The sequence below is a fragment of the Parus major genome, chromosome 4 (assembly GCF_001522545.3).
Source record: "Parus major isolate Abel chromosome 4, Parus_major1.1, whole genome shotgun sequence".
Lineage (NCBI taxonomy): Eukaryota > Metazoa > Chordata > Aves > Passeriformes > Paridae > Parus > Parus major.
In genome coordinates, this window is record NC_031771.1 from 34,287,187 (window position 1) to 34,302,670 (window position 15,484).

At 35.9% G+C, this 15,484-nt stretch overlaps 1 protein-coding gene across 1 annotated transcript in view; it reads left to right on the forward strand.

Annotated features, from left to right (window-relative positions):
* SPCS3 (signal peptidase complex subunit 3) overlaps positions 1–9,531 on the forward strand; it is a 9,962-nt gene extending 431 nt beyond the window's left edge. The window contains exons 2-5 of the mRNA XM_015624359.3: positions 2,224–2,297; positions 4,827–4,903; positions 6,334–6,449; positions 6,900–9,531. Coding sequence (XP_015479845.1) covers positions 2,224–2,297; positions 4,827–4,903; positions 6,334–6,449; positions 6,900–7,032 — 400 coding nt within the window. The 3' untranslated portion in view covers positions 7,033–9,531. The remainder of the gene's footprint in view (positions 1–2,223; positions 2,298–4,826; positions 4,904–6,333; positions 6,450–6,899) is intronic.
* Positions 9,532–15,484: the final 5,953 nt, after the last annotated feature.

The window sequence follows — 15,484 nt, forward strand, 5'->3', positions numbered from 1 at the left end:
CGGCCGGGCGGGAGCCGGGGCGGCGCTCGGGGGCGGCCCCGCCGCTCGCACCCAGAGCCTCCCTTAGAGCGGGGCGGCCGCTCACGGCACAGCCGAGCCAGCTGATGCCCGCAGATGCGGAGAGGCAGGGACCTGCAGGAACGTGGAGTATGTCCTGTGTACATTTATCTGGTCGAAGTACCTCTTAATTAGTTGGGTTTCTCCGTGGATAACCTAGCATTCTTTCTGTCCTATATCAACAGTGATCGGATGGCTCCTTCTCTGCGAAATGCACCAGGTGTAGGGCGCAATACTACATCGAAACGTGCTGCCTACACGTAAAATGTACTGATGCAAAGTCGTGCTGGGTGACCTTTTTTCCCCAGTTTTGGTTTTGTTTCGGGGTGAGGTTTCTTTCTCTGAAGGGAGCCTTCGTCACAGAAAACTTCCATTAAGTATGTGTGATGTGGAGGGCAGCAGTATCACAAGCATTTGAGCAGCTGTTACAGCCGCCAACGAGTGGAGGTCCTTGCTCCCCTTTTTGCCACGTGGTTCTTTACCAGAGCTCCACATGGGAATCTGGCTCCTAGGACACTTTATTTAACTCAGCTCATGTTTTTTTGTCTTGTTGGTTTTGGCCCAGATTAGGGAGCTAAAGCAGCCCACTTTTGGAAGTGTTTAGTGCCAGGTTGGATGGAGCTCTGCTCAATTTGGTCTAGTGAAAGGTGTCCCTGTCCATGTCAGGGAGTTTGGAAATTGATGATCTTTAAGGTCAAGGTGCCTTCCAACCCAGGCCATTCTGTGATTTGGTGATGATTCTGTGGAGCTTTGGAACCACCCCAAGGTATCTGGCACCAGTGGATGCCAAATAGCAGGACTTGAAAGGAGAGATGAATGCAAATAACGGGTCTGTCATCACCTTTCAGACTGATTTAATACCACAGGATAAAAAACCCAAAACTCTTGTGTTCATGCTACACTGAGGATTGCAACAGCATAAAATTAGCATAAAAGCATGTCTTTGAGTGTTATGGTGAGCTCAGCATATATGAGGCAGCATACTAATGTCTAATTTGGGTGAAATGTGTATTGCCAGTCCCTTCTGTGATGCACAGATCTGGTGTTACTGGGAGATGTTATACCTGAGCTGCTTCTCTTGAATGTCTGAGAAGTTTTGGAGATTCCAAGCTTAAAGCCTGCTACTCCACGTGACTGGCAGAGGTGAAGGTGAAGTCAAGTGGTTGATAAGGTTTATTACTTAAAAAGATACTGGCAAAAGCATGGAAATTCATACCAAGGCTTGTATTGTGAAGATTCGGTGGTGTTTTTCTTAACTACTATCTCCAAAACTGTTTTCTTCACTTGTAAACTTTTTTTTTTATTTGTGATTACTAAACTTGGTTTTAATGAAATGATCTTTTAATTGACTTATTTCCGAACTGGAATAAATATAATTACAAAGTTCATAATTCATAAAAAAATTGTTCCATGAGGAGTTAAGGTTCATAGTTGATTGTCATGATTGTATTCTTCTTTGTAGAGAATAAGTTTGGTAAATTGATAAGCTTTATGAATACATACGGAAATATCTGCTATGTGTCGTTTTCCAGTTGCTCCTTCTATTGTGATTTAGTGTGGGAACATCAAGTACTGTTCCAAATGTAGATTTATAATAAAGCCTTCCAAAAAGATGTAATTTTCCGGAATGTAGAGGGGAAATAACTATTTTTTTCATGCTGTTACTTAAATTACAGGAATAAATCTTGAAATTTGTGTGAACTGTGCACATAAACTGTTTAATTGGAATGATTGGAGAGCGAGAGGTTTTGTGTTTTCAAGGACAGTTGATTTCTCAACTGTCTCAATATTGACAATGGTTGCCAGCAGACTGCTATGCTGATGGTATCCCAAAAAGTTTTACATATTTGGGGATGATAAGACATAATTTACTAAAATTAAATGTAGCCCAACTTACAGATTTTTTTTAAAAAGGAGAAAGTCCATAGGTTACTTGTATGTCTTAGACACTGTGATGGCAAGGCCTGACATTTAAAACTGGGACACCATAATTTCTGGAAGGTAGGTGTTAGTTTGTAATTTTAATTACATTTTACCCAGAACTATTTAAAACAAAATACAGAAAATGGATGAGGGAACTATCTAATAAGAATCATAACTTACGTACTGTTTAAGAGACAAATAATGAGAAAGGATAATCTTGTGTTGTGTTTTGTTTTCTCTTAGAAAAAATGTAGAAGATTTCACTGGACCGAGAGAAAGAAGTGATCTGGGATTCGTCACATTTGACATCACTGCAGATATCCTTAATGGAAGAAATGGTTTGCAAACTTTTTGGAATAAGAACCTTGATGTCTGTTTTTGTTACCTTATAATCTTCATATATTCAGGACTTTAGGGAAAGCTAGCAATTTGTCTTAAAATAAAAATTTAAAGCAGCTAAAAATAATATTTTGCATAGGTATGGCAGTGAAATAGAACTTAAACCAGCTGTTTGTTCTCTAGTCGTTGACAAGCTGTTTAATGCCTGTTCTTAAAATCAGGCTCTATTGTGAAGTGCACTAGATCTAATAATGAGGAGTGCAGTTTAACATCTAGACATTATTACTGTTAAGTGTAGTTTGTATTGGTGATTTGAAGAGTGAATTAATGGTAGGGTTTACATAGCATGTTGTTTTGAATGTCATACCTAATGTAGGAACTGCTCCTTTGAAGCTCTTTTCTTTGTGAGGCATTCAAAGTTCTGGGTATAATGGTTGCATAGAAGTACCTGTCTTCTTCTAAAAATAAAAAAGGCATTGTAATCCTTCACTTGCTTAGATGTAAAACACTCTAATCTTTAGTATTGCATACTATGAAATTAATTGGGAAGTGTATGGTTTACTAAAAAATTTATCACATTGTTTTTTGTCCTCTTTCTCAATTGCTGTTGCAATTTTGCAGTTTTTCATTTGTATTTCTTTGCTTCCCTGCTAGTCTGGATTAAGCCTCTTTGAAAGAGTTTTTCTGCAGAAGTCAGTACCAAATAATAGGTGGCATCTTCAGTGATTACACTAAACCATGTTTTGCAACTGGTCTGAGAATCCTGGGACTTTTCCCTGTCTGCTGGTTTTTGTTATTATTAGGCAAGACACTGATTACCTCTGTGTTTTGGTTTTGCTCTTTTGAAGGATACTGTTGTGTGAGCAGACCACACAAAATACAACTCTTGATACAATACTGGATAAACAGGCCAATCAGATTTTTGCAGGTCTGTCAGGACAGGAATAAGAGGGTTTTTTTTTATCAACTGGAAGCAGGAGAAGTAAGCTCCTAAGTCTGAGTTTTACCTCTGAGATACTAATACATATTAAAATCAGAGACTGAAATTCTAAAGTAGGTGCATAGACTTGTACACATTGTATGTGGAGAGAAGCAGGGCAAGGCAGGACAGAACCTCTAAAAGAAATGTTCTTATGCAAGGATTGGTCTGCAATATGTGGCCATAAAGATTCCATGTTTGAATAACTTCTACTGGTAACAGGATTTTGGTTTTTTTTTAAAAAAAAAAAAGTTTCTGACTAAATTTCTCATACCTGGAATAAATGAAGCTTGCAATATTTAGAGATGTAAAATGCAACTGTCTGGTATGGGGTTTTATTCAAAATTTGTAAAGATATACAGGTACATGGACTGTCTTAACTACCAGAAAGAAGTTGTTAGTCCTGGGAGAAGTTAAATGAAATGGCAGTTAGCAAGAGGAACTAGGCAAAGGAAAGGGGAGCAGGAAAGGAAGGAAATAGTTTTCACAAACTTCTTTAAGCTTATTTAAATAATTGCTACCTTTTGCAAGTGATAAGAAATCCTATCAAGGAAAACTTCAGAACCTTGTTTGATATTTTGAGCCAGATGACAGAAAATGTTCAAGTAAAATATTTCTACCTAGTCTTGCAGTGACAGCAGTTAAATATTTAATTCTTTCCTTTCTTGCCCTTTGAATTAGTAGTTTAAGAACATGTTTGTTTTGGATGAGTGAAAGAAAAAAAAAGCAGATTTTGAGCTAGGTTAGGGAATCTGTTTATTCTTTGAGATAATGGCAAACAGAATACAAAAGAGGACTTGGAAATAAAAGATTACAGCTAATCTCTATAGTGAATTAAAAAGTCTTTTCCTTAGCAGTCACATGTTATTTTTAAATAAACAGACAACTACTTAGAATCCCAGCATCATTATACTGTCTCAAATGTCAGTCATCAGTTTACTGTTGATCAAAAAATCTGAGCAGAATTTTGTTTGAGTCTAATGAGCTCTCCTTGTTGTCAGTAGGGAATCAAATTTACTAATTCTTGGGGTCCCTTCCAATATAAAATACTTCCCATATTCTAATTTTTCTAACATGGGCATTAAAGGCTCTTTGAATTCCCTGCACTTCACCAATTTTGTATTTATATATTTTTTAATGTTATTGTATTTGGATACAAGGGTTCTCTGATAGTATAAAAAATTGCTTTGAGTATATTTTTTGAAGAATTCTGTCATGACTTTTATGTTTAAGGTTTTATAATATGTTGTCTATCAGAGGATTCTGGTTACTAGCTTAGTGTCAAATATAGAACTCTTAAATTATTTGAGGAGAAGTAGCTGCTAGATTTCATAAACTGTAAAAAGAAATACCCGCCTAATCACTTTTAAAATATGTGTTCAAACTGCTGGCAGTGCTCTGATTTATGAGTAAGATGAGATATGTTGGAAGGTAAGAGCTCACTGAAATGTTTATAGACTACTTAGATCTAGTAAAAATAAAACAAGGTTATGTAAGTACAATATGGTATTTTTCTTAACTTGCATACATCTGCAGAGTATATTTGATTGGAATGTCAAACAATTGTTTCTATATTTGTCTGCGGAATATTCAACAAAAAACAATGTAAGTATTAAAAAGAAGTTTGAAGCAATTAACCATTTTAGTACTGCAGCTATTTTTAACCATTCTGTAGTTCTGCTGAGAAGAGTTAAGGCCACCAGCATTTCCTACTAGTCTGGGCTGTTTTTACTGGCCTTCATGATTATTTTCTTGACAGTTTAACTGTAGGCTGGGAAGTTCACCTCTATTAAACCCAACTTGATAAATGCCCAGTAGAACTGGAGAAAAATAACACAGGCCTTGTGTTGCAGTATACCTACAATAGTATTCTGTGAATGAGTTTTTTTCACCTTTTCTGTCCATTTTACTTTTTTTCTAAATTTCTGCAGTTGGCTGCTGTTAGAAGCAAGAGAGTGGCTTCTGGGCTGGCCTAATGTGGCGTGGTTTTTTTTCAGAAATCACAGAAGTGGTTGCCCCTACCAGTTACTGTAGCCCCATAATTCATTCATAAGTCATACTTCTCAAAATAATTTTCCTTGCTCCTTTAAACTGGTTGCTATTGAGCCTTCCCTTTGAATAGCTGAACACCCTTTTTAATGATCTGATATAAGCTATGTGGAATAGCCTTTGAAAAAAAAAAATCACTTTAATGGAACACCATGCAGCTGCGGTACTGCTGAATTTTAGTTAAAGCTGCTGTGCTCACATTGCAAGGATATGGTGAAAGCTTGGGGGTTTTCTTAACTTGCTGTACAAAACTCCTTTTTTTTTTTCTTGGTTTTTTTTTTGAAGTGCCTTAGTTATATTAAACAAGATGGCAGATATTTTGTTTGTACTAGAATTGTTCTTAGTGTTTCTATGATTTTATTGTATTGTTCCATATTTTAGATTTTTTTTCCACGTAAATCACCACTTCTCACAAATACTGAGAGTATTTTTCTAAATTGTTCTATAAAGTACTAAACAAGACTGTTTAGCATCTACTTAAAAGAACAGTATAAAGTTTCTGTAATGTAAGAACTTGAGATCTCACTTTTTCAACTCTTCGTAAATTTTTTTGGGATTATACTTGCAATTCAAGTAGAGATTTCCATTTAAGTTGGAAAGATGTTAAATACATAAGCAGAGTTATGATAACGCAGTTCTTAAGTCCTTCATTTGAAGCAAGGTCTGAATACTGCTTTAAATGTGACGTACCTTTGCAATTCAGAAGCAAACCCTGTTATGCTTTGTAATTGTTCTAAAGCATATGACTTCTTTAAAATGTCTTTGTTGTGTTTTAAGATGTTTCTCTTTGTTTCCATTTATTCTGAGCCACACCTCAGTATGTAGTAGTATTCCATTACCCTGCTGTGAGGCATTATTTTGTTAAATTAGTTATGGATTGCAAGCATGTACTTCAGGGTTTTTAGATGAATAGTGTAATGAAGGTCCAGTATCTGAATGTGACTTGGTAAGGTACCTTGCTGACTTAATTGCAATTGTGATTTTAGGCCCTAAATCAGGTAGTCCTTTGGGACAAGATCATGTTGAGAGGAGACAACCCAAGGCTGTCCTTAAAAGACATGAAGTCAAAGTACTTTTTCTTTGATGATGGAAACGGTCTCAAGTAAGTAAATATTTGTTTTATCACTGTTATTCATAATATCTTGATTTACTTACATATTTTGCATTTAATAAGTGTGTTTATTGGTGTGGGAAGGTAACTACATTCTATCTGATACTCTGTCATCTCTGTTGCATCTTTTGATTGTTAGAAGATGGCCTTGGGATACAAAATATCCCATGTATTCTGTAGACTAGAAGATGCACTGCTTCTTATGAGCAAGAGGCTTCTGGGTTTCTGCCTTCAGTCTGTGTAGAATTGATTCTGTCATGGAATCAATTCGAAAGGAGTTAAGTAAAAAAAATAAAATAGGCAGTAACTACCTAAAATTAAAAAGCTTATTGTTCTGGACCAGTTAAACAATCTGTATCCTATATGTATTTAATACTCAAAACTGTTAATTAAATCGGTTAACTTGAGTATTTGTGCTGATAGTCTTTGTTGCTTTTGCAGGGGAAACAGGAATATCACCTTGACTCTCTCCTGGAATGTTGTACCAAATGCTGGCATTCTACCTCTTGTTACAGGATCAGGACATGTGTCTGTACCTTTCCCAGATACCTATGAAACAACAAAAAGTTATTAAATTATAGTACTGAATCATAAGCAAAATATTTTTTATACTTGTATATTGTGGATACATTTTATTGCAGTTTCTTCTTGCATCCCATGCAACTTTTCACTGAAAGAAACTTAATTTCCTCAGGCTAGCAGCATATGAAAAGGAAATGAAAATTCAGGGTTTTGTTGGTTTTTTCCTAAATAAAAATTGAGGCTGAAGCTTATGGGAAAGGTAAATTGCGGAATAATGGTTTCAAGGGCGGGGGGGAAACTGGGGTTTTTTTGTTTTTTTTTTTCCTGGCCATCTAAGTATAGATCTCCTTTTCTTTTAAATAAATATTTTTAAACCAGAAGGTAGTCTTCCTTTGGGCTTTTTAAGTACTGTGTTAGTTATTTATTTTGTGTAGAACTCAAATATACCTTCTGGAGTTGGTTTCTGGGAGTGCCTGAACGAAATAGCTGTCCCATTTTAGGGCATTTTTTTAAATCCATGTGCAGTATGTTATAGTAGGCTAAGCTTGGTCCTTTCTAGGGCTGCCACCAGCTGCTTGGAATACTGATAGTTCATTATCTGTCAGTCAGCCTCAGATCTTGAGTACCACTGATGTAGCCCACATCCAGTTCTGTATTACAAATCATTTTAATTTCTGCTTGCAATGCAGCAGACTGGAAGAATAAAAAGAAGTCTATTCAGTATGAGTCTTAAGACTTTAAACATAAGATAGAAGGCTAAGTCAGTAAGAAAAATAAAAGCTTTAGGTAAAAAAAGGCTTTCTGAAATGGAATCTCTAGATATTTATTGGGATCTGTTTATGAGGAAAAATGAACATGCTTATTCCAGAAAGGGCTGAGACAATATTAGAAGGGGCCTTCCATAGCAAGGAATAGGATAGATATTCCCTAAACAATCTGGGTAAATCTTTCCAAAGCAGAGGATTTCCCCATAGTAAGGTAGAATAATTGAGGCAGATTTACCAACCTGAGTGTCAATGAGTCTACCTGCAAGTCTTGCTGAGTGTCAGGAACCAGGAAAGGTAGCAAGCCGCATGTAGCAGCTTCCGTCAGCGCCTCTGTGGAAAAGGTGGGCTCTCTGTGGCTGCAGATCCCTCTGTGTGTGCTCCTTCCCTCAGCTGCAGCTGTGAATGCTGTCAGGGTTGGGAGGATGGAAGGAGCAGGGTATCAGGATCGCCTTGTGGCAATAGCAATGGTTTGTAGTGATTGACTGGTGCATTTAGGTCAGTGTATGTCCAGGAGAAGGAGCACGCGTCACTATCGCCGTCCTGGCACAGTCCATAACTTACATGTGTATTTTCAAACAAAGCATGACAAGGGAATTTATTACCAAGCAGGGAATATTCTGGATGTATTGCGGGCTTGGAAAAAGAGAAAACTAAAACTTGGGTTTTAATACTATAAATCAGAAAAAAGTAATAGGAACAATGATGAGAACTGCAGTGTGAAAAACCTTGCAAAAGAAGAGATGCAAAATACTGGAGCAGAGTATCCCCCTTTGTTTTGAGCTGATTGATTTTGAGGGAACTTACTTGCTTTTAACAAGGGATCTTTGATATTTGCGAATTATCCCTAAGTGACTATTTAATACATTCTTCATGTTGGTGTATTAATCAAAAAAGTCTTGAAAAAAGTTCCCAGAACTTGCATTATCTTTACAAACAAAATTTTGTTTAAGTGTGAAGACTAAACAGATTTTTTAACAATGTTTTAGGAGAATTTGTCATTTGTATCCAGCATATTTGCATGAATTTCAGTTCTCTGAACTTGTGCTGTTTTCCACAGAGTAGTATAATCAGCACATTGAAACACATACTATTTTTGCTGTGCTTTTGTATCAAATTTATATATGGCTCTAAAAACTGTTACGGAAAACTTAAAACTGTCATAGAGAAGGAAAACAAAATATTTTTAGAGATAATTGGGCAAAGTTGTGGATTTGTTTTTGTAATTGCCGAGTTAAGTGGTTGGTTTTTTCATAAATTATATTCTTGAATTGTTTACTGAAGCATTTCTTGTGGCTTGGCATTCAGCCAGTTCCCTGCATTCCTTTGGCAGTACTCTTCCAATGAATATAATGTCTGCCTATTAAAGAGATGCTGCAACTACAAAGACAAGGATCCACTGTCAAAGAGCATCAGGGAGAAAGCTACTTTCTTTCCTACAAAATGGTATATTCTTCCCAGCAGACAGTAGCAGATTTTCAAGACACTGAAACTGTAGCTTTCAAGTGTGATGTTTGATGCTTTATTCGCCTTTCCCTTTGAAGAGAAATTATGTTTGAGGTAAGCATTTTAGAGGGATGAAGAAGAAACCATCATGGAATTCAAGTTCTTGGAGAGAAGAACTTGTTTTTATCCTGAGGAAAAGACCAGCATAGATGAGCACTTGATGCTGTAATAGCTTGGTTTTTGCTCCTGAGCCACCAAGTGAGACAAGGTGTTGGTTCAGGGTTTAAGGAGGCAAATTCGTCAACTGATCTCTATAAAAAAAGTAAAAAGCCTTCCAAAAAGTCAAATGGCTGCTGTATTTTGTTCTGACAATTCTCAAACCATTCATAAAAATGATGCACTTTTGTGGGAACTAATGGCATTTACTTCCTCTTGTCTCACACATCTTGTCAAGTCCTAGTGTTGCTGGCAGCTGATTGTTCTCTCAGCTGTGTTGCTGACTAAATATTTCTGGTTTAAGGAGTAATATGTACAAAAAAGGTATTCTCTGGCAAGTGATTTATTTCATGGGAAGAGACTGAACTGAAAATGCTTAAGATACATTTCAGATAGTAATTTTTTTAGTAGCCTGTGTTTCCATTTGCCATCAAAAACATGCAGCACTACATTGACAACACTATGCAGGAAGGGCAAAATAGCCTTGAAAAAATCTATGTTTAGAACTCTGCTCCCCTGAGCATGCAGTCTTATTTGTGGGTTGCTCTACAGTTACTGAAAATAGAAAGTAATTTAGAAAATAAATTACTTCTATTAGTTGTTAATTCTTTAAATATGTTTCTTCTGAACAATGAAGTTAAAGCTAGCTAATACGTTGCTTTCTAGCAAGATTTAAATAGAGTTCCTGCATAATTTTTGGATTCCAACCATTAAAAATGTTGTTCTTCTGAAAATTGCTTCAAGATTATAGGTTTTGCAGAGCAGTTCTGCAAAATGAAAGCTATTTAGGCTGAAAATTCAGGTACTGGAGAAGCAATCTTACTCCAAATTTGTGTCAGAAAATATATACAGGATAACTTTGTCAGGCTTTAAGAAAATTTTTTCTGGTTTATTTGGCTGCTTTATTTTTGAATTTTTTTTTTCATCAAAACAGTTAAAAACTTATAAAAACATTTTAAACTCTTCATTCAAACAAACAAGCCAAAAGGTATATATTGTTTAGCCTGAAAAGTCCCATTCTACACGTATTGGTAAATGCTCATATTGCAGTAGTTATATCAGGCATCTTTTTATTAAACAAAAATATCCAAAACTTAGCTTGAACAAGCCAAATTTTTTCTGCATCTTTTTCTGATACCCTCCAACACTTCCCTCTGACCATTTTCTCAAACTGGCATGTTATTGAAGATAATGGGCTGAAGACAAGGCACAGATGAAAATAAGTGAGCATTCAGTAATAAGAATGGTCATAGAACAGTTTGGGTTGGAAAGGACCTTTAAAGGCCATCTAGTCCAACCCCTCTACAAGAAGCAGGGACATCTCTAACCAGATCAGGCTGCTCAGAGCCCCACTGAGCCTGACCTTGAGTGTTTACCTGGAAAAAAAATTCTTCCTTATTATCCAATGTAAATCCACCCTTCTTCAGTTTAAAACCATTATCCCTTGTCCTGTCTCAACAAGCCTTGCTAAAATGTTAATACCCATCTTTCTTTAGGGCTCCTTCAGTTGCTGGAAGGCCTAAATTAGAAGTCCCTGGAGCCTTCTCTTCTCTAGGCTGAGCAGCCCAATTCTCTCAGCCATCCCTCTAGTCATCTGCATGGCCACAATTTTTCTCTCCATCTCCACCCTCTCTTTCCCTTCTCTCACACTTCCCTCCCCCTCACTACCCCTCCCCCTGAAAAGCTTCAACACAACTGCTTTTCTCAATCATTAATGGTCTAATAATGAAATTCTAAATCACCTGTGAATTATTTAGAAAATAAAGTGGGTTCATCACAGACATTCACCTGGAGCTTTCCTCTGCTTTCCTCTGTATTCCCTTTTTCTCCTTAGTAGTGCTCATGTAAATTCTGAAGAAGTAGCTGGCACTCTTAAAATGATAAAACTGGCAGAGAGAGCATATATATTTCCAGTGCTAGAGGACCAGTGAGCAAGCATTTCTGTAATTTGAAGACATGTTTGTACTATGCCACTAACTTTGTTAACAGCATCATCATGTGTTTTGCAGTTGTAATGCAATGATTTCCAAGTGCTTTACAAGAAAAATACACATTTAGTTCCAGAAGGATCCTGGCATTCTTAGGCCGTACTGGAAGTGCTTTTGCAAGCAAGTCTTCAAAACAGTACCCTGGAATAAGTAGAATTGCCAATGTGGCATGTGATAAACCCACCACAGGTTCCACCAGCTGGCTGCACAGGTGGTTGGTAACCAGAAGGGATAATTGAGAACTCTTAATTGGGGAGTCCTTTGGCAGAACTAGGATTTGGATGCCAGGTGTGGAGTTTTGCTTCTGTGTTGCATTGTGCACAACAGGTACAGTGCTATTCATTTAATCTGCCTCCTTGCTCAGCGTTTCTTCTTGCTTAGTTGGGTTTTGCTTTCGTTTTCCGAGAGACCCCTACGGTCCTGTGTGCTCATGCTGAAGGGAATTTGTTGGATTTGATAAGCAGATGAGGTTTCAGACTGGTGGTAGGAGCTATGAGGTGGGTACAGAAGATAAACCATACTCTAATTTCTCAGTTGAGGTGTGAAAATATTTGCATTTAAGAATGGTTTATTAGTATTAGATGTAGTTATGAAAGACAGACATAGTATTTTTCGTGTGACATAGTAACTGAAGATTGAGATAAAAATAGCTATGATTTGGAAGTAATAGTGATGAGACAGTGACTGCTGAAGTCTTTCTGGGTTTTGTTGTTTGTTGGGTTTTTTGGTTTGGTGGTGGTATTTTTTTGGTTGGTTGATTTATGTTTGTTTTTTTTACTTTGCTTATACTTCTAAAAGGTAAATTTATTCTTGTTTTCTTTCTCTTAGTTCTGAAAGAAAGAGAGGGCAAGGGTTTCTTTTTCTTCCCTGCCTTTCTAGTCCCCATAATTAAAATTAATTAATTCCCATAATTAAATATTATTTGTTCATTTACATTTTGCTTTAGGAAATTAGTATAGTAAGAAAGAGTGAAGGACACTGGTTCCTGCATTCTAACTGCACATGTGGCAACAACCTAAGTTAATATTATTTTTAAGGACTGTTTTGGGTTTTTTTATATTTTCAAATGTTAAGACTGAAAAGTAAAATGTTTTGTATGTTTTAATGCTGAAATGAAATAACTTAAATATTATAAATTTAATCAGATATGTTATCTGAGCTTACTGTAAGGACTGCCTCATTTCAAAAGCTTTGATCCACATGAGCAGTGACATTTGCCTAGTTGTGACCTCTCTGTATTGTCAAGTGTCTCTCCTAAAAAGGAGTATCTCCTTGGGATTTGTTTTTTCAAAGTTAATAAAACTTTTTTTGACTTAATAGGATATATGTAGAGTTTTTGACTCGATGACTATCATTTTTCCCTGTCCCTCACTTTTAATAAGTTATTAATCAGAAATTCGTAAAGCAGATGCTAACATCCTCAGCATGGACAGTAGGCCACTCCTCAAAGTGAGATAACTCTGTGTAGGAATCCATCAATATTCATCAAAGCCAGAGATAAGAGGTGTCTGGTTTTGTTTGTTTCTTTTTTCCTGGATACTTGGCATAATAGTAATGTCATGTGTTCGGTAGTGATGTCTCTATTAATGCTCTCCTGATTCCAGGATGAGAATTTTCCCACTACTATGAAATTCATTATTTTTTTATTAAAGTAAACAATGAATGGGGAACTTCCATTTGTACTTTGTACAGCAAGCTGTTACCCTTTAAGGGAGATCCAATAAATACTTATGCTCTATGTGTGTATCTGTTGTTCAGTGTAATCCTTCAAGAACTGGTAAGCACCAGGGAATTTCAGCAATTTTAATTTCAGTGCTGCTTATATTTCAGAGGAACCAGCATCAAACACAGATTTATCTGGCCACTTCTACAGGCTGCAATGCCAATTTAACCCTTTCCCCTGGAGACCTGTATCAGGGATAAATTAGTTGTTTTCCTGGATCCAAAGTGAAGTTTTTTGATGGCTTAGCTTTTAAATAATTTTTCATCTTTTTTTTTTTAGCTCTCTCTTTTTTTGTATTTATTGTTTACCTTCTGTCAAAGAGAATTGCAGATGGTTTACTTTCAGAAAACTGATGTACATTTGCCATTAAATTTGTGGTAATTTTTGTGCTCTCTTTTTGGTGGTATAGTAGCAAAATACTGTTTTTATGTTGCTCCATAGTTGAATATGCACATTATGATATAGGTGTTCAAGAGAAACTTTACCAGGTTTTAATTATGCTTTATTGTTTTTGTTGGTACAGAGGGAAAATAAAATGAAAAACCAAAAAATGAATGAAGGCAATAGCTTTTACTTTACAAAAGAAAATTTTGTCAAACAAAATTTTTTGTTTGTTTGTTTGGAATGAAGGATCAGCTTCTGTGGCTGAAGAAGGAGTTCTACCCTTTGATATCCATATAGGGTTTGAGCAAAGGTCTGTTGTTAACTTTGGAAGTTTCCACCCCTTCTAAATTTTGTCCAAAAAAAGCTTTATTTTTTTTTACCACTTCTGTATTACTCCAGATTAAAGAATTCGTACAGTATTTCAGTTTCTCATTTTCCTGGGTATATTTTTTCCTTCCAATTGTCTATTTGTGATCCAGCAAGATTATTTTAATTCTGATATGCTGAGCCTTTTGTGTTTCTGATTTGTGTTTTAGCAAGACATTGTTTTACAAAGGTACATCACAAAAATCACAGGTGCTTGGTTATTTTAAAATTCTAATTATCCATACTAAAAATTCATCAAATGTTAGAAAAAGAACTGTGCCATGAGAAGGTGAAAAACTGAAAGCCTTCATTTGATCAATTCTGGGGCAGTGCCCTCTGCTGCGCTTCCTAGAGAAATGTCCTTTATTTTCTCACATGTCTTTCCTGGGTCTTGAGAAGCCTTAAAAATAAAGTTTTGTAGCCTTTGTCACAGACTTTTGTAAGTTAGTATTTTAATGGGCATTCCTGTTGTTTTAACCAGCAATTATATTTTTCGGTAGCATGACTGAAATATTACAGAATAGTGTAGAAACAGCTTTTTGAAAAATGTTCAATCTAAACAAAATGGCAGTGCAATAGCACTAAAATTGCTCCTGCTAATTTAGAGTAGTAAAAATAATGTAAAAAAAATCATGTTGGGGAAAAATGATTGCTTTTCACATTGTTTTTTTTGAGGACTGGATTTGATCATTCTTGCAGAGAAATTTTGTAGGAAATTCTAAGAACCTGTTTTGAGTCTAATGAGTAAAAGCAATATTGATACAGTTCAGTTTTGAAACCTCATTATGTCTTGATCATAATAATTTTAATCTTTTGTTTGAATAAATTACATATTCTAAAGTATCTTCCTTAGTCTAAAAAACAGAGTTTAATTCAACAATCTACAATTTGTATATTTACCAGCAGGTGTCAGGCATTCACTTTAGAAAACAATGGAACTTTAAAAATGTCCATTTTTCACAGTAGGATATACAAGATATTTGGATTTTAAGTTTAGGTACATAATGTTATTATGCAGTCTTTTTACCTATTAAAACTGAGAGATTTTAATTTAAAGAACTTTTCAGAGTGTTCAGATTTAGACAGTGGCGGTCTTAATGTGACATAATCTTTTTTTAAATATTTGACACATTTATGAATGCCATGTATAATACAGAAAAAAAAGACGGATCAATTGTGTACATGTGTACACAAGTGGCATCCTTGCATTTGTCTTCTCTAGGCAGTAAGTGGTGACATTTAAGAGAGTGCTGTATAGTTATCCCTGGGATTTGCATCACCTGTTGCAAATGAAAAAAATCTTTACTGTTAAAATCCCTGACAGCCTCAGGACTCTGGGATGTTATTCGTGGGTCCTCTACAGGTCTTTCATGGGCCAAACAAGAAGCTGCAGATGACAAAACTACCATGCCACATTTTAAACTATATAGGGAGTGATGGTTGATTGTCTCACAAGCACTTTGAAACCTAATTCATTGCAAATATAAATAAAATTTTCCAACTTGGAATAGTATGGGTAGAGATTTCTGTAGGGAATGAAAAGTCTGGGCAACATCATCTTCTTTCTGAAGCTACACTGTTGTAGCGAATATATTTAAGGCAATTTTCTGTGCATTT